The following is a 23873-nucleotide window of genomic DNA, read 5'->3' as shown; positions in this document are numbered from 1 at the left end:
TGCGAAGACAAGGCCTGACGGTAGGGCTTCATGTTCGTAGGTCAGTGGTAAGGAAAATATTTAGTTTTCATTTATTTTTGAGTTTTGTTGCAAGTTGGCGTACAGTACGTGGGTGCACTTACGACGTAAGTTACGTACCTTCATCTTATTCGTGGCCGCAAACAGGACATGCAAGCTTCGATGAGACATTGAACACGTCGTTGCGTACTTCTACTGCGGCCACTTTACTTCCTCGCTTTTATGGCTTCACTCTTTAGTGGCAGGCTGCACACAGCTTCCAGCGCAAGTTTAATGGCATCTCGAGGTGGCAACTCATTTTCGCTGTCAAGTACGGCCAAAGCAACTCGAGCGGTAACCTCCAGGAACTCGCTGAAGACCACCATCCGATCTTCGATACGCTCCACCTCTCGCATTCCCGAGAAACTTTGCTCCACAGCACGATCAAAGAGCGTTTCCTGTTCCTCGGGAGTGCCGGAGCAGAACATGCCGCAGTCGTATAACATGCTCCTCAATCCTACCGCTGAGAGCAGTTGTGGCCAAGTTGATGAAATGGGTGAACACGGCGAAGGTGTGGAGACCGACGCATCGGCCGCCTCTGGATTGTCGCTTTTCTTCCGAGGAGCTTGCTTCGAAGCATGTTCTTGGGCGTATTTTAGGTATAGCTTGAGGAGCTTCGGCTTGGCTTCCTGGAAAGTCGCCACCATTTTCTAGCAAAATCAAACACATAACTCAGCAAAAAAGTTACGTGGCACGCAAGCATAATGACGATCCCGTACATCATGGTGTGAGTGATCTCGGAAAGGTCCGCTTGTAAGTCGAGTGATAGTGGGAAGAACTTGGGTCTTGAGAATGTTGTCCAAATGTTCACTAAAGATATCTTTCGTAGACGACGTCTCCATAGCCTGCACCACCCTTAGCAATGCATGGATATAGCCAACTCGAGACAATGTGCCACGATCATGCATCGCAACAAGTGTGTCGCGGCGTAAACACTGCGAGACCACCTTCTCCACGGTTTTCTGGGCGTTAACATCATGGAGTCGTGCTAGTTCGCATTCATGAAGGAAGTGTACGAACTCGGCCCCGTTCATGCCGTACGTGAGCTCACTGCTACCAGTAGCGTAATGCATGTACCCCGCGTTGAGCTCGGAGAAACAAGACAGCAGCAACTCTTGAAGGAGTTCGCGTTCATGAGGGTCCTTTTCAATCTCTTCAAGGTGAATACGACTCCAGTCGTACAGGAACGCAGCCTCCACCTCCATGTCGGACAAGAATTGCCCTGAATTCACTTGTTGCAGCATCTCAGCACGCGCATATTGCTTCATTTCTTCAGCCGAAGATGAAGTTCCATCTCCTTTTGCCTCTGCGTCAGCGACTTGTTCTTCGGATGTAGATAGCTGCTTTGTCAAAACACCCGACGTTGTCTTCTTAACGTCAGCTTTAGCATCAGCAGCATCGGGAAAATCAACGCGCTTTTGCGAAGGAAAGAACGCATTCGTCGTCCACGTTGTGAATTGAGGTGTACCGATCTCATTCACAGTCACTTCTTGCTGAAATAAAGTTTTGCAACAAACGCATTCGAGTAATCAAACATTGAGTGAGTACAGTACACCTACATACCTGCAGTCGGACAGTCAAGGTTTCGTTATCCTTGCAAACGTCGACAATGCGCTTCTCCGGACGCAACACTTGGCCGTTCAGCTTGACGATACCAGCAGGAAGGAAGAATCCTTGTTTGATATGAGCATCCTCGCGTGTGCGACAGCGACCGTGCGGTGCAACAAGAGCGTACCGCTGAGCAGCAACTAGCCCGAGCCAGCGACAGGTTTGACCTCCTTCACCACAGGGCACCACAAACTGCAGACCATGCACCTTGACGTTGACACGCATTGATGATACCGACGGTGACGTGAAGAGTGCGGCTAGTAAATTCCAACACAAAAAGTTCAGGTGAACCGACGCAACGAGTCGAGAGGACAAAAGTTTATTTTGTTTATTTAGCGCTCACCTCTTTGCCTCTCTGCATCGCATTTTTGTTTCCTTCCGAGCTCATTCCGACCTAGTTCAATATTTTGGACTCGATGTGGCGTCCTGCAAACTTACAAGGTCTCGATGACAGCTCGCGCTTCTGGCAACAGCTCCACTGGTAGCCTTCGAGTGGGTACTTGCGCGCTACGAAGCGACCTGGATGGAACGAGCACGAGAGCGACGTGTTGGACTTGTTGGTGAACGTTTCGTTGCAGTTCTTGCACCGACGAGACTTGTGCATCGTTTCCAGTTCTTTAAAAATCTCGGCACGATCACGCGCTCGCTGCTTCTCGCGCGTAAACTCGTCTTTCTTCACCTTACGCAGGTAATCTTTCTGAGTATCTAGCAGTTGTTGCTGCAGCTCACTCACTTGGCATACGAGGTCTTCGATACGGTCTTTCGACGAGTCATCAATGCGCTCGAGCGTCTTGACTTCCGTCTTCTTACTGCGGAGCTGCGCGGTCTTGCGCTCAATCTCAGCATCCTTCTCTTCGATGAGCTCACGTGTAGCCACTAGGCTAGCGGACAGATCCTCCATTCGAGCACTGAGACGAGTGACTTCCTTCTTGAGGCTTGAATTCTTCTCGCGAAGTTCCTCAATTGTACGATCTTTTTGTCGTAATTTGCTTTGAGCTGTCTCAACCTCGACATCTAGCGCATGTATGCGGTAGCTCGCATGCTGTTCATACAAACAAGAGTCTCATTATTAAAAAATTAGCCTAAACTTGTTACATTTATGCGAACCTTAGTCTCCGACTTGACATTTTCAAGCTCTATCGAAAGCGATTCCCTAGAATTTCAGTATGATACAATGAGGGCAGATCGGATATACGGTAAGCTCTCACGACGCACCTCTTCTTCAGCTCATGGAGTGCAGTCTTGTTCTTACCGCGAGCAGATTCCCACGCAGATTCCACAGCCTGAAAAATGAATTTGTGCGTTCCTTAAGTGTTCTCTTTGAGCCACCAACAGCCAAAACTGTACGCACCGCTAGTCGTACAGCGAGGTTTTTGGCCTCCTCCGCTTTGTCAGCTACATCGTCCTCCGCAGAGACCAATTTGCGCTTGAGCTTCTGGTTCTTCTCCTTCAGTTCCAGAATTGTGTTTTCATGCTCGATACCCACAACTTCCATCCTAATTTTCAGCAACACAAAGTCAGATCACACGAGAACACTGCAGCCTTGCTTGACATACTCCCGAAGCTTCTCCTTCAGCCGAGCACTTCGCTTTTGCGAGTCTTCTAACTCCTTTAGCAAGTCCAGGCGCTTCTCGGTTTCTCCTTTAATGTCCGAGACCTGTTCCATCAGGAAGGCATTCTCACGCTCGAGTGCGAACACTCTTTCGCATTCACGTTCGTACTTCTTGATATACTGCTCCAACTTGGTAGTGGCGGACACTTTATCCTTGTGTTCAACCCTGTCACCCAAACACTGCCTTAATCCCTTTCTCTCAACGTAAAAATTTGGGAATATTCACTCACTTTCTGCTCGCAACTTCACGGCTGATCGTGTCCTCGGCAGCCTCTTTGTAGCGCTGCAAAACTCGAAGCTCGCCCATCATCTTGGCTTTCTCAAGACGCAAGTCCTGGTGATCGGACAGCAGTCGTTGGTACTGATCTCCCAGACCTTTGGCTTTGCGCTTCCACATCTCCTCTGTCACACTCCAGGGCTTCTGCGTCCATCCGTCCATTGCATCAGGCATGTTTCCAAAACCTCAGGAACCCCCAACGCTACAGGCTGAGAAAATTCCGGGGCCTTCCAACGGAGGAGGAGGGAAATAGCTGGAGCTGCTGAGTGCAGCAGGCAGCAACAACAATTATAGAGACCTGGATGAAGCCAACTTGTCAATTTTTAAAGCTGCCACGCTACAAAAAGCTGATCATGAAGTCTATTAGGAGATGCAAGAAAGCAAAGAAAACACATAAAGATAGCAGCTACCACACCTGCTTGGGCGGAGCTGTGCCCTGTCAGTCTAAAGAAAGAACAGGCAAGCACACACCATGCCAAGAAAAGCCTGTACACTGCAGCATTCGGTGACAGGGGAACGGGGCTTAGTCCACATTTACAGTATCGTGAATGTGCTCGAAGAAAAATTTACACATTTGGGACCATCAAAACTGGAAACGACCTTGTGCTGGATGTTGAAAATAGTTGACGATGAATGATAAACTGCAACATTTCAGGCCAGAACTAGAGAGTGAGATTCTTAACGGCCGTTGATCCGTTGAAACATCACTTGAGCTGGCGAAGTTTACCACGTCACGGGTATTATTCATCATCGTTTACATCGTCGAGATTGGGCATGACTCGACCCGCGTGAACCTCATCAGCACCAGCTGGATTGGTACTTTCCTCTGCGTCTCCATTACTTTCCACATCGCTATCGTCACTGTCATCTGCAAGAGCAGGCAGTTCTCGTCCAGTATGCACATCTTGCCCTTCATCATCCACCTCGTGCTGCTCTGTCTTCTTCTCTTCTTCTTCAGCCTCACTCTCAGAGGACGAGCCTCCATCCAGCCACTCTTGGAACTTCTCTGCACGCTCCTTCTCCTCATTCTTACTTTCATGATGCGTGTAGTCCGTGCCGTCCCAGAACCCACATTCGAGCTTACGTCCAGCAAAGAATCGTCCGCTCATAACATCCACACACCGCGCAGCACTGCCGCTCGACGCGAACTTGATCACCACGACGCCATCCACGTGCTTGGCAAAGAGCGTGATCTTTGTAACGTCACCGATCTTGGAGCACTCGTCATGAATATCTTCTTGCAGCTCCTTCTCGTATGCTTCATCTGACAAGCCGCATGTTAATTTGAGTTCTTCACGCACCACTTTTGAACCCAAGACAACAAACGCACCTTCAATCTCAGCGGGCGTAAACATGTGCTTGATCACCACAATACGCAGACCAGCGGGCTCATTCACTTCTCCTTCATTCCAGGAAAGCGCCTACATGGCATCACACCTTAAGTTAGCTATACTAGATAGGAGTGTGAAACGTCAGCACAGTTTACCTTTTCTTTCTCGAACATTTTGATCTTTGCGCGGCTGTCGATCTTGAGTTTTTTCCGCTTCACAAAGTCTCCTTCCTTTTGCTGAAACACTGCAGGTGATACATCAATGGGCCAGCTGGTAGATATTGCAGTAACAACGTTAGCAGAGCAGGTATTGCTCATTTGAGGGGGTCAAAAGCAGCATACTCTGGTCGGATCTGTGATTTATCGAGTAGTTGCACAGCCAGCTCCACCGACGCTTCCTTCATGTAACACACAGACCCATCGCCCTGCAATCAGAAGATCATTAAGCGATTTAGTCCAGCACAATCGTGGAACATTTCCAGCAGAACGCACGTTTAGACCGCCACTCTCTTTGTTCTGGTAGAGCTTGATACGGGGCTCGCCGGTGGCGATATCCGGTTGGATCACGCCACACTTGGCAAAATGATCGTGTACTTCCTGTACTGTGACGTCCAGCGGCAAGCCGTTCACATACACCCACGTGTTGTTTTTGCTTTTCTTCCACTTGTCGCTCTTCTTCTTTTTCTTCTTCTTCCGCTTTTTGGCAGCTTCCGCGTCTGCTTCGGGTTGCTCCGCTGAATTCTCCTTCGCGGCCACTTTATCTCCAGTCGACGCATTCTCCTTGTCATTGTGCTTCTGATTCTCACTCTGGTTCTCGTTCCTATTACGGCCTTGCTTCTCTGCGTTCTCTTCTTGCATCGCTTCTTGCAGAGAAGCCAACTCCTCCTCAATTTTATCCTCAGGTGTTACATATGTCTTGGATTCAGCGTCAAACACATAGCGCTTGCCGTCTTCAGCAACAAGAGCGTCGGTCGACCTAATTCCACCACAAACAGCGCATGTTCAATACAATATTTACACATCAAACGATACAGAACAGCCACCTACTCTTTCTCAAAAACTTGGTGCTCCATCGGAACCTCGCTGGCATGTTCCTTCAGCTCTGCCTCTCGATCTAAATCTTCGTTAGCTTCTTGTAAAAACTCCTTTAAAGATGGCACTTCACCTGCGTATCACCAACAGCACAATGGAGATTACTGTAAGTATACCGCATATGTGCCGGTCGCAGCAAGTGCACTACCCACCGATGGGTTTCCAACTGTCGAGCTCTTGGCTCCAGACGAGCGTCATACCGTCCACATCTCCGTCCACAAAGTGATGCACAAGTTGCTGGGTCGTCACGGGACCCGTTCTTGTAGCTTCATTACCAGGATTCGCAGGGTCCTCAGCCATATAGTACCATACGGCCGTCCAGACGCGCAAATAGGCCGCGAAAGGCTCCACACTGTCGATCGCTGTCCATTTGAGAAGACGCCGGAGTCCACACCAGCCTGCTGAGGCTGAATGATACCCTTGAGAAGCAGTTTCTTGACAATTGGAGCGGTAACAGGGCCCTTCTGCTGTCCTGTGACTGCGTCTAGGTACAGCCACAGCTCCGCCGCCATGGCTTGATCGTCTTGAGCACAAATTGCTTTTTCTTCGACATTGATTGGGTGAAAACGGAAAAATATTTAAGCGAATCAAAAGAGTGAGGGAAAATGCTATCAGAGAAATGGCTACATTGCCATCGTTGTTGCTTGGCAGCTGAGACATGGCAGACATGAACACGACGATGACGTCACACACAAGTCCGGAGGCTGGAGTTGGTGACTTTGTGGAGGTTGGTTTTGAGCCGCTGGATAACCAGAGAGCAGTGGCGCTTGTGACACATCCAAGTGCAGGCGCCATTTCGACATTCGTCGGTACCACGCGAGACAATTTCCAAGGTCAGAGAGCATTTCAATGGTTTCTAAATGGTTCAGACCTGACTTGATATTGTGTAATGCGATCGATTTGCTTAGGTAAGAAGGTAGTTCGACTCGAGTATGAGGGATACACGCCGATGGCGGTCTCCGAGCTGCGCAAGATTTGTGTCATTATTCGTGAGAAATGGCCGGATGTTGTAGGAGTAGCATTGTTTCATCGCCTCGGAGTGGTCGAAGTGGCAGAAGCCAGTGTCATCGTGGTCGTTAGCTCGCCGCATCGACGGGAGGCGCTGGAAGCTTGCGCCTTTGCCATTGACACACTGAAAGCCACGGTCCCTATCTGGAAATGCGAGCAATACGAAGGTGACACGAGGATGTGGAAGGAGAACGTCGAGTGGAAAGATGGAGCTGCAGCGAGGTCTTCCTGCTGCGGTAACAAACGAGTCATGGTGCCCATGGAACATAAGTAAAGCAAGCAAGCAACACAGATAATAATGCGGCAAGAATGATTAACACGTTGCCGACTGCTAACAACAGATTAGGATATTCCGTTCTCTAAATTTAGTGGAATGTGGCGATTCATCATCTCCATAATCGAGCCGACGCGGTCACTTGGATGACGGCGGTTGGTGGCATCGAACCTCGGCGACTAGCTTTACGGTACGAGCCTCCTGGCATCATTGTCGAGTATATCTACCACAGCACCGCGGCCAAGCAGCTTTATCACCACGAAATCGACCTGAAGACGGAGCTGTCGTCTTTTGGAGCTAGCAGATTAAGCGTAAGACTACAAGTCCTTTTATGAATGACTCTTCATGACATTTTCTACTGCTGCTAGCAATATCGTATTGATGAAGTTGTCACCAATATCATTAGACAACACGCAGCTGTCGTCGGAGACAGCAAAGTTACGTCTGCGCAGGTAGTCTTCATTTTTGTTCCGGTCAACTTCGTCGGTTGCTTACTTGCAGAACTGACTTTGATGTAGCTTGTCCGACTGGTTCGAAAGCTGGTTGATCATCAAACCACAGGCCGAGAGTCTGTAGCTACACGGGCCCCCATGCTACCACAAGCGGACTACAATCGAGTGTCCGAAACACAGCTCAAGCAAGTGAAGCAGAAGATGGACCTGGTCTTTGAGCAAAACATCATTCGCCCAGACCAAGCAGGCTACCAATACGACAAGCAGATCGAGTTCCAGCAAGCAACAGAGATCTCCGATTGGGACGACTAGCCCACGATAACAGTCATAAAAATAAACTGGATAATAGCAGATTACAGAGTAACAGCGGTCGATCGCATCCACTTGACGTCTCCTCACACTTCGATCGCCATTTGGTCGAGCGTCATTTCCAGGCCTCCCACGAGCTTACACACCCTTCTTGCGCAGTTGGTGGAAGTGTACGAACTTGGATTTGCGCTTCTTGTTGTTCTTCTTGTCCTTCTTAGCCTTCTTGACGTCTTCCATGTTTGCGTCGGCCTCCTGGTTCAGCAGAGCGGCCTCGGCCTCAGCAGGAGTCTGTTCCTTGACTACGCCGGTAATTTCGCTGCTAGCAACGGGTACTGAGGCACCCATGAGCTTCTTAAGACTTGCGACCGACTTGCCAGTGCCTAAATTCAATAAAAAACGATTGTCAGAGTGATGCGACAAGGGCTGGAAAGTGGTTTTAAAGCTCTTACCTTGAGCAGCCAATGGCCTTCTGAGGTTTCCTGGATCTTGGCCTCCTGAATCGCCTGTGCGCACGCCGATGCGCTTACGCAGTTCCGTACGGAACTTTCGCTTGATCTTGGAGCGCAGACTCTTGGCCATCGTGTACGCAGTGTCTAGGTGACGAGCGAGTGCAGGGCAACTTCGGTGGTGAATGAACAAGCCAAGGCTCAACCCGCTTTGGTCCCAGTAGCCAATCAACCTTTGGAAGCAGACAATTGGTGGATAGTAGACTTGAATAAGGAGGTATGATTGGAAGAAACTAATTATGCGACGTGCGAGAATGGCAAAGGCTGAATACACATCATTCCTTGATAGTGAGCATAATAGGTATGCTCACTACCAAGGTTTGATGCAATTCATCTGATGACCAGCACTGAATGCAGTTGTTCGAATGGTATGATCGGATAAATGTAGTATTGGATACCAGATGCTTATTGGGATGTATACTATGCATCTCTTCATTTCAGAACTCACCGCAACTCTCAACGTTCGCGAGCTGGCCGATCGCCGGCGCGGTTCGTTCCGGAAGGATTAGACGTGGAAGCAGAGGTTGGTGTTTATTAATAAGCTTGGGTAAGTTTAATGAAAGGGGGCCGGCACACGAGCACCCTGCTGCAGAGCAATGTCGCCAGCACTGGCCACTAGGCCGGTGTCGAGGGACTAACAGCTCGCCAGCCCAAATGTTAGAATGCACCTTAATTGGTCAAATATGTAGCCAATAGAAAAGGTTCAAACACATCCTACTTCTTAAGGAAACTTAATAAGTAAACGCATTGCCGAGGGATGTTAATGGCGAGGAGGACGCGTGGCGCGCCCGCTTTGAAAGGCCTCCTCACTTTGAAACTGACGGCCTATTACATAGAGCTTAATATTTTAGATACGTACGGAGACTAAGGCCCATGGTTAAAGGACACAATAGGAGTGCCCAGGTCCTGGGACTGGGAAAAGTTCCATGGGGGAGGACTACACCATGTGGCGAGACAAGGTGCTAACGCACATAGAGACGCTGGATGAGAAATACCAGCGAGGGCTGTTGGAAAAGGACCAGCCTGAGGCTACGGTTGTCATGATGGACTTCCTTGAGGGTACGCCTGAGAGACCCATCATTTCGGTGGAGGGAAATATTTCTCAAGAAGAGGCGAAGGGCCAAGCGTTGGCGCCACCAACACTGGACTAGGGCTCGGTCCGAGCTGTTGAACTTATTCAACCAAGCGTTGCCTAACGTTTTCTTGAGTGGGCTGCCGGATCAAGTGTCCAGAATGAATCCCTGTGACATATGGAAGGAGCTCGAGCAAAAGTACGGGCTCGGGGATGCAGGAGGCGTAATCGAGCTGCGCCGCCAGTGGGAGCGTCTTCTCGCAGCGAACTGGACCAATCTGGGGGCCCTATTCGCCCAGTTAAAGAAGCTGCGTAACGACATTAACAGGAAGATGAGGGGTTTGGTTGGCAAGGACATGGTGACCGAGACCTGGCTGTGCATGGAAGTGCTGGCGTTACTACCAAGCGAGTTGTGGGGAGGCACAATCATCATGACTGAAGAGTGGTTTTCTATTGAAAACGTGGAGACGAGTCTTCGCCGCGTTTTCGGTGATCGATCGAGGAAGGAAGCCACGATGCTGACTGATAAGAGACGCCCAGTGACTGTCAATGCGGGAAGAAAGTTTACGGGGAAGAAAAGGAAACAAGGACAATCCTCTGAAGTGGCAGTAAGCGAGTGTTATTACTGCTTTGAAGATGTCACTGAAGAAGACCTGCTCAGTGTTGGCGGCTGACCGCAACCCGAAAAGGGCTGGAGGCAAGCTGCTTCGCTCAAACATACGGGCGGCTCCTGTCACCGAAACAAAGCGAGCGATGACGGTCAAGAAGGGGGGCAAGTCGACTACCAAGAGGATGAAGGTGAACCAAGACGAAGAAAGGACCCCAGCTCAAGCTGCCAAGTTCGACCTCAATTTGAACAAGGCAATTGAGGATGCCGACGAACTTGAGTACAAGGGGAGTGTTCCAGCGAGTGAAGGAAGCGAAGATGAGGCACCGATGCACTCAATGGAGATTGATGATGAGGTACGGAGAAGATACCCTGAGTATCTTTCTAAATTGAGGGAGTTGAACCTGACTGATGATCTATGGGTGGTTGATACAGGAGCTGGACACGCTATAAGCTCGGATAGAAGGTGGTTCAGCCAGCTTGGCAAAGGACGGACTCATATCTTTGAATATGGAAACGGAGGCACCTCGTCAACCAAGCTCCAAGGGACAGTGAGATTTAGTATTCTCAAACCCAGAGGGTACTATAGTGATATCTCAATACAAAATGTTGCCTTTGATAAAGAGTGCGGTAGTAACTTGCTTAGTGCATATTATCTTGCCACACAAGGGTATCACCACATTCAGTCAAAAGGTGGGCAGTATTTGTACTTCCTTGATAGTAAAAACCGATTCATATTTGCTGCAGTTGCAATAGATGAGGTATACTATTTACCGAGTAGGAAACTGGATAATAATTCAAGAGTACTATCCGTCGATAGTACTTCTCAATCGAAGATACAAACGACTTCGACGGAGAGGCACATGAGGATAGGTCACATCGGTAAAGTCAGACTGATGAACATTCCGGCTGGCAGAGTAATCAGAGAGGCAAGCCAGTTATCTAGAAAGAATGGAACTGGTATCATTTTTCTGTCGTACATGTGTGCTGGCAAAATCACGGCGAATGTCTTATAGGAATAAGGTGACAGATAAGGTATCTGAGCCTTTGCACACATTGCATATGGACTCATTGGGAAAAATAAGACCACAGGGTCTCTATAATACTACCGGGCACAAGTATGCTCTAGCAATAGTAGATGATGCCACTGCTTATAAGTGGTATTTCGTTCTGAAGTCTCTGAAAGAGGTTGGGGTTATTGTTAAAACCCTTATTAAGCAGTTGGAGAAACAATTCCCATACAAGGTAAAACGGATAAGGACCGACGGGGGTACAGAATTTGTCAACGAATTCTTAAAAGGGTACAGCGATAAAAGTGGGATCGTGTTCCAAAAGTCAAATGTAGAGTCTCAAGAGGTCAATGGGTCTGCTGAGCGAGCTCACCGGACAATAATGGGTAAAGTTAGATGCGCGTTAATAGGATCGGGTATGGCCGCTAAATGGTGGCCAGAGGCATTAAAATATATGACAGCAATAACTAATAGGATACCAACAGCCCGGCTTAAGGGTAAAAGTCCATACGAAGCACTGTTTGGCACCAAACCAACAGGAATTCCGCTTCACATATGGGGCAGTACGTGCTACGCCCATGTACCAAAATCGAAACGACCCAATCCGAAGCTTAGTGAGCGGGCGCTAGAGTGCAAACTTCTCGGGCTTTCTGAAGATTACAAAGGGTATCGTCTACTCGATATTAAAGGAAATAGGTACATTAACGCTCGAGATGTAAAATTTGGGCCAACATTTACTGAGGGACTGATTTTACGATCGTTCCCGTCCGGAAAAATTGAGGAGAATGAGGAAATGGTCCTAGAAGTTGGGGAAAAGGGGAAAAGAAAACGAGAAACGGGGCTGGATGTGTCTAACAAGCGACCAAAATCTAATTCTGAGTTGGAAGATTGTGCACCGGATACTGAAACAGTGGGAGTAAAGAAACAGCGAGTTTCTGTGCCACCTATACCTCGCAGTCGTAGGAAAAGGACACCAAATTCTCGTTTAAAGGACTATTTAGTATCAATCAATGCTGTCACAATTAGCACAAAGGTGATACCGATTCCACGATCAATAAAAGAAGCGAGACGGGGCCCACACGCTCAGCAGTGGGAGACTGCGCTGCAAGCTGAATTTCAGGCACTAGTTGCAAATAGTACTTGGGAAATAGTACCATTGCCAAAAGGAAGGAAAATACTAGGTTGTCACTGGGTATTTGACGTGAAGTATAACCCAGATGGAACGGTTGATAGATTTAAGGCAAGATTGGTTGTTAGGGGAAACACGCAAACCCACGGTGTTGATTATAATGAGATATTCTCACCGGTGGCGCGGTATGAGTCGTTGAGATTACTACTGGCAATAGCAACGATAAAGGACCTTCATGTCCATCAAATGGATGTGTCAACGGCCTTCCTAAACGGATCGCTGCTTGAGGATATTTACATGCAACAACCTCATGGGTTTAGGCATGGGGATGCGTCCAGTGTGTGCAAACTGAAGAAAAGCCTATATGGACTCAAACAAGCACCTCGCATCTGGTATGCACTCCTCAATAAGTTCCTGGTAAGCAATAGGGTTTTGTCGGTGCAAAAAGGAGTACTGTTTGTACCGTCAAAAGTGGGAGGTAAAAGGAGTAGCGCATATAGTACTTGTCTGCGTCTACGTGGATGGTATTACTATAGCATCTAGTAGTATGACATTGATGCAAAAGGTGAAGAGCCAACTGGCTTCTAGATTTACTATGAAGGACCTAGGTGATATCCATTATCTACTGAAGATGGAGATTAAGAGGGATAGGGCAAATATGTTTCTGAGTATGTCCCAACACAAGTATATAATGGACTTACTACAAAAGTTTGATATGACTGACTGTAACTCAGAACCAACACCACAGGCAAAGAGTATAGTACTTGAGAAAGAGGAAAAATTAAGTCCAGAGGAAATCTCAGCACAACCATTCGATTACAGAGGTTTAGTGGGTTCACTGATGTACCTTGTACGTGGTACACGCCCAGATATAGCAAATGCTATTAGAGAATTTAAGTAATTTCCTGTCATGCTATAATAAGAGCCATTACAGGGCAGCCCCGGAGAGTACTAGAAATTCTCTGAAGAGGACCGTCGACGTACGGACTCGTATTTGACGGGAAAAGTAAGGAAGTGATATATGAGCTGTACACAGACGCGAGCTTCGCGAATGCTAATGAGAACCGAAAGTCAGTAACTGGGTATGTGAGTATTATGGCAGACGCGTGTATTACTTGGAAAAGTTCAAGACAAAGTACTGTGAGCCTCCATACAGCGCAGGCTGAATTAATAGCCGCGAGTGAAGGTATTAAAGAAAGCGAATGGTTATGGGTACTATTAGAGGAATTGGGATTTAAGCAAACACAGCCGATCATGTGTTGGTGTGATAATAAGGGGGCAATTAGTATTATAAAAGACCCAGCAAATCATACATCGACAAAACACATTGATATCAAAGGACTGTATGCTCGAGAGATTCATGATAAGGGAAGAATAGTAGTTTCATACTGCAACACAAATGATATGATTGCAGATGCCCTCACAAAGGCACTACCTCAAACTCAATTTGAGAAACTCAGAAGTCTCATGGGGGTAAAGAACCTATGCCTCCCCTTACCACAATAGGTGTGGGGTATTTGGACTTTCTGGCACCATGTATCACAAGATACAGTGAAGTTGAAGAGCCACCATGTGGCATATCCAAGCGCCCGGCGCAAGTTGAAGTTCAAAGATACTTCTCAAGTTGAAGGGCGAAAGATACTCTTCAGTTGAAGTGCACCAAGGAAAAGACTTATGCGGTTAAAGCAAAAAACAATAAGACGTAACGTTATGATATTGGTTAACTCTCAGACGTTCACATGTCAATGGTTATGGACTAGACTACGACAGAACACGATAACGTGCTGAAATCAAGTAAGAGCCACCGTTGACCGCATCTAGGAAGGGAGGGGCAAGCCCCAGCCGTGCTTAATTGGAACTAATGCCGAAGCGCTCCCCAGTCTCTGGAAGTGGTGGTATCACAGACCGAAGCCTGGACGTTTTGCTTGACTGTCGTAGCCCCCCCCGGAGGGTTTAATAGCGGCCATAGGCGCTAAGTCGAACCGTGAATGCTGAACGCAAATTTGAGAGTGAATGGATTGAAGGAAATTGGTTCCAGCAAAGACAAAAAAGGTAGAGGTGCAATTTAGAGGCAGAAACCATCGGGAAATCGGAAAAGGAAAATTGGTTGGGTCACAAATTTTGGAAATAAGGGAATAGGTATGTGTAATGGAACGTCACAAATTTCAGGTGTCGCAAAATTTAGGAGCCACCTATTTTGGATCACCGGATGTGTGAAAAGTCGCCACAACGAAAAGTCACATGATATCTCCAAAAGGTCGCAACTTGATTTAGGATAAAGTAGATCATATGTGATCAAAACAGGATAGGAAAGAGTGTGTTCACTATAAGGAAAACCAGAAGTAGCCCAAAAGTACGAAAGGTCGTATGGTATTTCTGCTGGACAAGTCGCAATTGGATTAAGGATAAGGCGAGTCATATGAGACCACAGAAGTGAAAAGGAGGATGTGCTTGAACTTTTAGTGGGAGTGTTAGAATGCACCTTAATTGGTCAAATATGTAGCCAATATATAAGGTTCAAACATCCTACTTCTTAAGGAAACTTTATAAAACGCATTGCCGAGGGATGTTAATGGCGAGGAGGACGCGTGGCGCGCCCGCTTTGAAAGGCCTCCTCACTTTGAAACTGACGGCCTATTACATAGAGCTTAATACCAAATGATACAGTCTGAGAGAGAACGCTTCTGTCTGTCGGCAACACGGGTATTCCTGTCCTCTTGCGCGTAATCCGAATAAACAGGCTCGGACATGGATCCTTCCAGGCATACAATACAGACTAGTACACTCCAGGCCCAATGGCGCACACGACCAAGATATCTCCTTTGTGCATCTCCCCACTTCTCGTTTTGGGGCTTGCACTCATGCTCTACCTGCTTTATTCATCCTGCTACACGCCGGCCCATATTGTCGCAGTGCGCCAGCAATCGGAAACCTCTCTTTGCTGTTGGATGGGGTCCGTGGATAGCACCCACGGGGGCTTGAGGCGCCGTCTTATGGTAGGGTGAAGTACTCTACGTGTAGTAAGTCTTTGATATTAATTTTTTTAATAAAGATGTACGTACAAAGAGATCTCCTATCTAAGCCCCGCCGCCTATACCGCCACCTACTCTACCGCTTGACCTTCACCAAAGGCCTTCCGCCGGTTATATCTCTCCTGATGAAATACCAGTCGCTCGCGATCGATCTAGCCTTGCCCCATCCCCCTCTTCCTAATCGTCTTTTCTCCGTGTGCGATCTGCTGTAGTCGACGTCATGGTAGCTGTTTGCTGCTTAAACTTTTCATCGCTTCGTCTTGTACTCGCAATCCTTCTCTGTCACTAACTTACAGCCGTTTTACTACAGTCTGTTGGCCATTTGTCACGCCGTACGTGTTAGTCAACTGTCAAGTCGATGGTAGCTGGCACGCAGCCGGGCACTGACTCATTGCACTCTTCCAGAGCTAGGTGTACGGGGTGTCCACACATACCTCTGCGAGACTACAACATGTACTGAAGCTTCCACACCAATCCGAAGTTTTTATTAGTAACAAGACTGTGATGATGTACGTGTTCGCGTAGCCAAATAATGCCTCAGTTTTGAAGGAGTAGCAAATAAATTATGTGACCTGCATGCATCAGCCACTTGCGTAAATCCTGGACAACGCAGGAAGAAGCAAGTAAATAATATGAAGCTGTCCCCAAACTATCATGTATTGAGTTTAGCTGCTTCTGCAAGCGGGTCAATCGGGATAATGTCCCAATGTCGAGCGTTTTATACAAAGGAAGGAAACCTTGGAAAGGGTATTTCAATGCATTCTTGGCTAGTAATCACTCTCTCACGCAAAAAAATGAACTTCATCTTGTTGGAGATGGCGGGAAAAGCCGCTTGACAGACTGTACCAAGCTTCTAGCGCTTCGATCCGGCGACATTTCTTGATTTGCTGAACGAAGCTTTTGGCAGCGCTGCCTGCCCCCCCCCAACGCCACTTTCTCCTATGACACGAACACAGTCCTCCTCAAGTCGGGGCGGTGGGCATCAATTGCACGTGACTCGGCGAGCGGAATATATACACAAATAGAAAATCTGAGTGAATACGTTAGCAGCAGCAGAAACTTACCGATAGAGGCGACAAATGCTGGATGGTCCGCAATGAGCTCGTCGTAGCAGTCTTGATCGTCTATGACGTACTTGGTTTGTAGATCTGTGGACACTGAGTCAGTGTCCTTTAACTCGGCGCGCAGCTTTTCCAATGGGCGATTACAGACTGGAGAAGATACAGGTCCATAATGCCTTCGTCTTCTGCGCCAAAGAGCTCGAGCAACGCAAAGTAGCGATGAACCATCGCAAAGAAGGACCTCGGTAGGGTGTCCTGGCAAATTGTCGGTCAAAGCGGCAGTGTAATACACATTTTGAGGTGAAATATAGCAATGCAGATATTAATGCGCTGTAGGAGTAATATAACTTGCCGAAATATTATTTGTATAGAAATGCGTTCACTTCAAGCGAATATTAAAACGTAGCGCTGTTGTGCTCGCTGAGGTCAGGGTTCGGTAGTAGTGGGAATTCTGATTAGTAGTGATAGTAATATGCACAAGTCGATCTTGAAATATATTTTAGTAATATGCTAGTAGTCTGCCTGATGGCGATATCACTATCACTACTAATATAACTACTATTATCACTACTAACGACTGAAACCGTAGCTAAATACGGTGCTAGCTCTCTTCCATGCGGTTGTGGCGAAGAATCAGCTGCTGTTGAGCTCGTTTGTTATCGGTCCTAGTGCGCAGACGACTCGTGACTTAGGATCCAGTCGAAAAAAACTTTTTCATGAAAGGCAGTTGAAATACTACGGCCGAACCACACACGAGCTACGAAGGGAATAGCTTTTGTCCTGTCTCGATGTACCAGCGGCATACATCAACATGCTGGCATACAAGTTTCACTTGCCATACACGCTGACCGTGTTTATTCGTACCGGTAAGTTTCGGTATCACCTTCTCCCACTCCTTCTTATCATGAAGCAGCTGCTTCACTACTTCCTCCTAGTCAACCCGACAGTTCAGCCACTCATCTAGCACACCATCGAACTTAAAATTTACCGAATCTTCAGAGAGGCTCTCGTCGGCTACCAGACAGACTTCATCACCATACAATAAGTCCTCTTGGGGGTCCGAAGCGCTGTCACACTCCGCGCTCTCTGTAGCTGGTGAAGTGAGGTTGCGCTGAGGCTCGTTCGCATGCAGAGATTTGTCTCCGGCACGTCTTGCCAGCAGCAGTTTATCTTAGTACACCACATCAGTTGTGGCTTTTGTTATGCGAATACAGAAGTGAAGAGAAGCCAAAAGGGGTAGACAGCTACGTGCGACCTTGAAGGATTTCAAAGGGCTCGCGGCTTTCTCGGAGTAGTACTTATATTAGTGCTAATATCACTACAACGCTCCTTTTTAAAAAAAAATACTAGTAGATATAGCACTACTTATGCCGTTTTCTTAGTGCTATAGTAGAAGTAATATGCATATTATTACTGTTATCACACTATTGTCAATATGCCGGAGGCTACTACCGAACCGTGGCTGTGGTACATGTTCGGACGCGCGTCCGACTTGTCGCTCGTGTAGAAGCAGGACATCATCATCGCCACCACCGGCCTCATCTTCGAGCGCTTCATCCGGATCAAGCCGTCCGAGGAGCAAGGTCTCTCGCTCTTGTTTTCGAACTTGCCCGGTGTATACCACCGCGTTGGCACTCGTGGTGCAGGGGCTCCGTGCATCGACCAGCTGGACAACTCGCCAGCGCTGCCAGTGCAATCTGATGTCTTCTTGTCCGCAGTCACGCCGCGCCTGGAAATGCTTGACAATCCCGACAGGTATGCTGCCCTTGGAGCAGCTACTACCACCGTGTCGCCCGGTTCTGCTGCTGCCGAAAATACACCAGCCATCTACTCACACGTCAATCGGGTGCTTGGCCGGATCGCTACAATAACGGAAGTCGAGGTGGCTCTCATTTTCTACTCATTTAACCGGGGTGGTGCGCAGCACGCCAATGAATGCTACGGCCTCACTTATCGCTGAATCTTTGACCATGGCGCCTGGAACATGTGTTAAACGAACAAAGGCTTCAATTACATCTTCAACATTAGCCCGTTTGGTACTAAGCGAATCTTCGGTCGACTGCTGAATGCGCTTACAGCTTTGAGTCTCGACACATGCACCACGGGGTAGAGCCGATTATTTTCTTCTTTCACTTAAAGAGAGTCCATCCCGGGGGGGGGGGGGGAGCGCTCGTGTGGAGCTGGCAGGATTGTACCTTGAAAGCTTGTTCGCTTGGTCGACCCATCTTGCCTGCAATACGAAGCTGCCAACGACCACAGAAGACATATAAACGTACACTCAAGAAAATTATCCAAGACCACACGCTCATTGAGTACCAGCGTATTGTCATTGACCAGTCAGCCCAGCATGTAAAGCGCTAGAATGAGCGCATGGATAGCCTAGAATCGAAAATAGAAGGCAAAAAATCGAGTGGAAGCGTTTAGTCAAGATTCAGAACCTCTCATTCAATTTGGCACGATCGCGGGCTATGGAAGCAATATTGCTTAAAGCACGTTTCGTCCAAGCCTGCCTTGCTTCAGCGGTACAAAGATTTTGCCCGCCAAGCAGGTTTTGCTATACGGATTATTCGCCGACCATCGCTTTGTCCGAATTATAGCCGTGTGTAGACAGCACTCCAGTGTACTCGCTAATAACACTTCCAACTCAAATATAACCACCTGCATGAACTCCGTATCCAAACCGAGTATGAACCAGCTCCACCCTCACCCCCCCCCGAGCAGCGTTGGCAGAAGGGTTTAAACCAATCGGCCAATAAACGTCCAGTACGTGGGTTCGGCACTGGGTTTCAGCCGTTCGGCAATGGCCGGGCCGGCCGGGGCCAAAACTAGTGGCCCCTGCCTGTAACGGGCCTGGGGTGTCCGTTACTTGCTTACACGTAGTGATGAGGAAGCGTACAAGTCCAGTGATACTGAAACCAAGTACTTAGTCTGAAGGAAAATCAACTCTGTTTTATTTAGGTCCAGGGCAGCTTGCCCTGACCACTCATACACGTCAGCTCCTTATTGGTTGATTATGGGTCTGTCTTCCCATATTTCAACCAATAAGGTGACGGCAGTTCAGCACACGCTACTCGTGTGCTGCTGCACCTACTTTTGTAATGCAAATCTACCTACTTATGTAATGGTGTGAACCACTACAAAGAACCTATAAAACTACCTACATATGTAACTTGGGAGGGCCCATTACACTGCCGGCCCGGCCAGTTTTAAACTACAGGACCACGTTTTAGTTGCGTATCCGATCCCTGTCTAGAGGATGCCCGGTGGGCGTCCAGAGTGCCCAGAAGCCGTGCACTTCGTGCCATTAGATGACTTGGACAAAGCAAAAGGAGGCTACAAGTACACAGAGTGCAAGTATTGCAGAGCCGCCTACTCTAATGGCGACGCAGCCACGCTGCCTGTTCCAATAGTAGGCAGGCCGCGTAACTACCGCAGCCATCTCTCCAGATGTGTGAGCTACCAGTCTGCACAGCTTCGCTCGGTATTACCACTCTCCGTGTCCTCCGTGCCAAGTCCAGCAGCGACGCCAACTGCAGCTTCTCGCGCGTCCCCTCCATTAACTCCTGCGGCTACACCCGCTGCGACACCTTCAGTGATGACAGCAGCTCGATCACCGACAGCTTCGCAAGGAATTGCTAGACGAACACGATCGCAGAGCTCGTGTAATCGGCCTCCCCAGCCAATGTCACGTCCGGCGAAGCGTGCGCGAGCTCAACGAACCCTGCGGCTCGGCAACATCTTTCCTTTAAGCAGCACAAAACCAAACCCAGCAAAAAGGAAACAAAGGCGACAGTACACGAGGAGCGAGGTTAAACAAATTGAGTGCGCATTGGTCGAGCTTCACGCGAACAATCATCTCTCCGATCGGTTTATTGAGCAGGAATCGGTGCTGCGGTTTTTAGAGTTGATTTGCCCGGGTTTGACAGCAATTTTACCTTCTCGTCGTACACTTGGTGGCCGAGTTGTTGTTGAGCATGCACAGCGCTGCCGGTCTAAGGAGACAAAAGCACTGAGTGATATGCAAGCGTCAACTGGTGGTCGTGTCAACCTGTCATCGGATGTGTGGATGAACATTTCAAAAGAGCACAATTTGGGCGTCCAGTTGACACTTTTTGGCGTAATTTTAACATTTGCACTGACACCGGTTGGTGATCGGCACGATGGACTAGCAGTCGCTGATGATATAGAGACAGTTATCAGACAAGGACTTGACGAGGGGTGGAATATTGGTGCTATCATTACTGATAACGCCGGACAATGTGGGCGTGCGCGGCGTATATTGGCTCTTAGGTGGCCACAGCTCGTTTTTGTGCGCTGTTTTGCGCATGACATTAATAATCTCGTTAAATCGGCTCTACAATCGGTGTTTCGCGGAGTAGCCGGCAAGGCAGCGGCTGCCGTTAATATCATCAACCAATCATCTGCAAAGTGGCTGCAACGCGTACGAAGGCTAATGAAGAGGTTCTACGACAAGACACTTGGGTTACGAACACTCTGTGCAACTCGCTGGAGCTCCATGCAGGGCTGCTTCGCGTCACTTCTTCGAGTAAAGACCGCTCTTCAGATGCTTCACCACCAGTACGGGATGGATAGCGACTTTCCATCGAGTCTGCGCTGTTTAGGTGATGCCGACTTCTGGACAAGTTTGACTAGTGCTGAAAATGTTATTGCACCGTTGCCGTACGCATCGTACAGACTCCAGCGCGATGAAAACACTGTTGGTGACGTAGTGATATCCTATCGTGATATTTACCTCGGATTTCGGAATATTGCTGGAAGTTGTGATGAGCTCGTCAAGTGTGTCGAGGAAAGATGGCGGCAGTGTGAGCAACCGCTCTTCATGCTGGGGTTTGCACTGCATCCAGCGTATGCAGATCACGCTCGAGCGCTGCCGACTACAAAGGTCTCAGGGTTGGGCCGCCTTCCTTCAATTGCTGTATACTATTATCGCAGGCTATTCTCTACAGAGGATGTCGGCGTCATTCGAAGTGATATGCTCGACTGGATGGAAGGCAAGTTCACAAGAACTAAAGCAAGTGAATTTAAGAGCTCTCCCTGGAAATATTGGCGATGGGTTGGCCAACAAAGACCAGACAGTATGCTACTAAAGCTTGCGATGGCAGTATTATCCATTGCTGTCAACACTGCTACATGTGAACGACTATTCAGTGAGCTCGGGCTTATTCATACAGCACTGCGCAACCGCATGAAATCAAGCAAAGCACTTGACATTCACATCATTGCGAAGCATGTTCGTCAGCGATCATTGAAAAACTCGGTTCAAAATGCAAACAAAAAGCAACTGATATCACCTGTGGAGCGTGAAATTCTTCGCGAGGGGCGCAACATAATGTTTGTCCCTTCGCCACCAGGCCCGCTGCATAGCACGGATGAAGACGGTGACGAAGAGGATCCTGGTGACAATATCAGCGATGGAAGAGCTCTCGCGGTTTGGGCTGAATATCTGGAGGAGGTTTTTCGTGATGAAGAAATTGACTCGCGGTATGCTGCTGCTCAATACAGTGTGCCACGTAATTGCATTGACGACGACAACGAATTTGAGGCTATCCCTACGGCAGTTTTGCGCGAATTTCCGGACGAGAATGACCCTGATTTCCCCCAAGAAGAGCTGCGTGGATTTCGTGCTCAGAAGGCCACATTAGAGGATCTTTTGCCCCTCCCAACGAGCGAGTAGTGGTGGTATCAGTCAGTTAAAGCTGAAGAACACGGGCGAAGAAACTTTCAGCCTTACTACTACCTCGAACTCAAGTGTTTGCCGTGCTAGTCGGAACATTCGCATATGTCGTCAACAACCAACTGAGTATTGCCAACTGCACTGTCATAGTATCCGTCGACAGCTCCAGTACACGATAATAGTAGCGTTGTGCTCGCTCCACATTTACATCAACTCCATCGCCGAATTCATACCTATGGCCGACATTGTACGCTCCTACCTCAACTCCTTTAGCACTTGCTCGACTGGACCATCGAATAGCAGCTTAGGAATCTTTACGCAAACCAGCAAGTCCATAGTACTGATAATCTCCAATTCTCACGAGAGTTTCTCGGTCTCCATTCTCGATATTTGCCAACATTAAGTACTTTAAGGCGCGACGCTCACTGTCTAGATCGCCTGGTTGCAGCGGACGTTGGTATTGCTATTCGCTAGGGGTTAACAGTAAACATGGGTAGTGTGCGTAAGAGCGTGAAAGCGGTTACCAGACGTCCCGCACGATTAATTTGTAGGACTTCATGGTGTTGAAGCTGACGCACAACTGGGACCTTCGAATACACTCTACGCATAGTAGAAGACAAGGAGTATTCAATTGAGCCAAGATTGTTGCCACACTAGTTCACGTTTGCAGACGCTGCACTGACACGTCCAAGTTGCAGCGTCAGCACGATATCATAAGAGAACAACACCACCTCCACCTTCTGAGCCGCATTCAGCTGGCGGGAAACCAGCTTGGTACGGCCGCGAAACGACCTGGAGTTCTCAATCATTGTCATTAGTTTTGCTGCGTTATTGTCCGTCGAGAGCGCTCGATGTTCGTTTCCGTCGTCGGACTCTTAAGAGTTATGCCAGGCGAGTGTTGGCTGACAGGTTTTAAACTTTTTGTAGTATTTTAAGTAAAACGCAACATTTTGACTCGTGGCCGAATCAACGAAAAAGGCCTTGTGCCGCAATTAAAGGCCAAAGGACCCGGCCGGACTTAACGCTTTGTGCCGAAACCCTAGGCCTTTGCCAACGCTGCCCCGAGAGCTAAAAACACTATCTTAGCATCGTCCTTTGCGAGCACAGTTTTCGGATGTGCAATAAATCCCTGCGTCTGCGATGCTACATCAATCTCGCTCGCAGTATCATGGGCAGTCGAATGGGTCAAAACTATTTCCGTATTCTGGAAAAACAATGTTTTCAGGACCCTCAGAAACTAAATTTTTCCGAGATCCGTCTGAATCTTGTTCAACGTCATAGTTACGGATGTTAAAGGTCAATTTCATCATTTATATTCTTGGACGTATCCTCTATTCCTTCATACTGAAAGACGTTTTCTACTGCTTGCTCCTCAATGTCTTTTATTACAAATTGCTCGGTATCCTCTAATTAAATGCTGTTTCCGGGTATATCTTGCGCTGTTTTTGGTCGCTCCGTCAGATCTATTGGATTGCCATTCTTTCCAGCTCTTGCGACAGCTGCTGGAATGATACCAGACTATATTGATTGCCAACCAATTATTTGCATAGGTTAGACGTCATCTCGCCATAAGTTGGCTGGTTGTATGTCTCACCGAAAGCGTCCCAGTGCGCTTTGTCAATCGACTTCAAATAATCAGCTGCTACTGGACGGGTATCGGATAATTTTGAGCCGTCGATTCTGCATTCACTGCGCATCTGCAATACGAGAGCCGTCTCCGGTGGAGGGGGGGGGGTAGAGCC

General features: G+C 48.2%; 7 protein-coding genes across 7 annotated transcripts; 2 read left to right on the top strand and 5 right to left on the bottom strand.

Moving 5' to 3' along the window:
- Positions 1–54: 54 nt before the first annotated feature.
- On the bottom strand, positions 55–1890 carry PITG_11181 (uncharacterized protein; the record flags this gene model as incomplete). Its single annotated transcript, XM_002901898.1, has 4 exons — positions 55–707; positions 777–1351; positions 1415–1550; positions 1621–1890. The coding sequence occupies 4 exons, from the start codon at positions 1888–1890 to the stop codon at positions 225–227; spliced, it is 1464 nt and encodes a 487-aa protein (XP_002901944.1).
- Positions 1891–2059: 169 nt separating this feature from the next.
- PITG_11180 (uncharacterized protein) lies at positions 2060–3728 on the bottom strand (the record flags this gene model as incomplete). The annotated part of the gene is made up of 6 exons (XM_002901897.1): positions 2060–2707; positions 2773–2818; positions 2881–2948; positions 3017–3161; positions 3222–3443; positions 3508–3728. The coding sequence occupies 6 exons, from the start codon at positions 3726–3728 to the stop codon at positions 2060–2062; spliced, it is 1350 nt and encodes a 449-aa protein (XP_002901943.1).
- Positions 3729–4208: 480 nt separating this feature from the next.
- On the bottom strand, positions 4209–6276 carry PITG_11179 (uncharacterized protein; the record flags this gene model as incomplete). Its single annotated transcript, XM_002901896.1, has 7 exons — positions 4209–4818; positions 4885–4975; positions 5041–5155; positions 5227–5309; positions 5377–5860; positions 5932–6049; positions 6129–6276. The coding sequence occupies 7 exons, from the start codon at positions 6274–6276 to the stop codon at positions 4295–4297; spliced, it is 1563 nt and encodes a 520-aa protein (XP_002901942.1).
- Positions 6277–6643: 367 nt separating this feature from the next.
- On the top strand, positions 6644–7275 carry PITG_11178 (molybdenum cofactor synthesis protein 2 large subunit; the record flags this gene model as incomplete). The annotated part of the gene is made up of 2 exons (XM_002901895.1): positions 6644–6809; positions 6885–7275. 2 exons carry the CDS (start codon positions 6644–6646, stop codon positions 7256–7258), a joined length of 540 nt encoding a protein of 179 aa, XP_002901941.1.
- Positions 7276–7404: 129 nt separating this feature from the next.
- On the top strand, positions 7405–8269 carry PITG_11177 (uncharacterized protein; the record flags this gene model as incomplete). The annotated part of the gene is made up of 2 exons (XM_002901894.1): positions 7405–7569; positions 7777–8269. The coding sequence occupies 2 exons, from the start codon at positions 7405–7407 to the stop codon at positions 8020–8022; spliced, it is 411 nt and encodes a 136-aa protein (XP_002901940.1).
- On the bottom strand, positions 7986–8654 carry PITG_11176 (uncharacterized protein; the record flags this gene model as incomplete). Its single annotated transcript, XM_002901893.1, has 2 exons — positions 7986–8399; positions 8469–8654. The coding sequence occupies 2 exons, from the start codon at positions 8596–8598 to the stop codon at positions 8158–8160; spliced, it is 372 nt and encodes a 123-aa protein (XP_002901939.1).
- An 8383-nt stretch (positions 8655–17037) lies between these two features.
- Positions 17038–20412, bottom strand: PITG_11173 (uncharacterized protein; the record flags this gene model as incomplete). The annotated part of the gene is made up of 8 exons (XM_002901892.1): positions 17038–17076; positions 17320–17367; positions 17425–17606; positions 17894–18263; positions 18632–18666; positions 19179–19345; positions 19897–20014; positions 20385–20412. The coding sequence occupies 8 exons, from the start codon at positions 20410–20412 to the stop codon at positions 17038–17040; spliced, it is 987 nt and encodes a 328-aa protein (XP_002901938.1).
- Between the last annotated feature and the right edge of the window lie 3461 nt (positions 20413–23873).

The sequence above is a fragment of the Phytophthora infestans genome, genomic scaffold (assembly GCF_000142945.1).
Source record: "Phytophthora infestans T30-4 supercont1.19 genomic scaffold, whole genome shotgun sequence".
NCBI classification, from domain to species: domain Eukaryota; phylum Oomycota; class Peronosporomycetes; order Peronosporales; family Peronosporaceae; genus Phytophthora; species Phytophthora infestans.
This window is presented reverse-complemented; position numbering and strand designations above follow the sequence as displayed.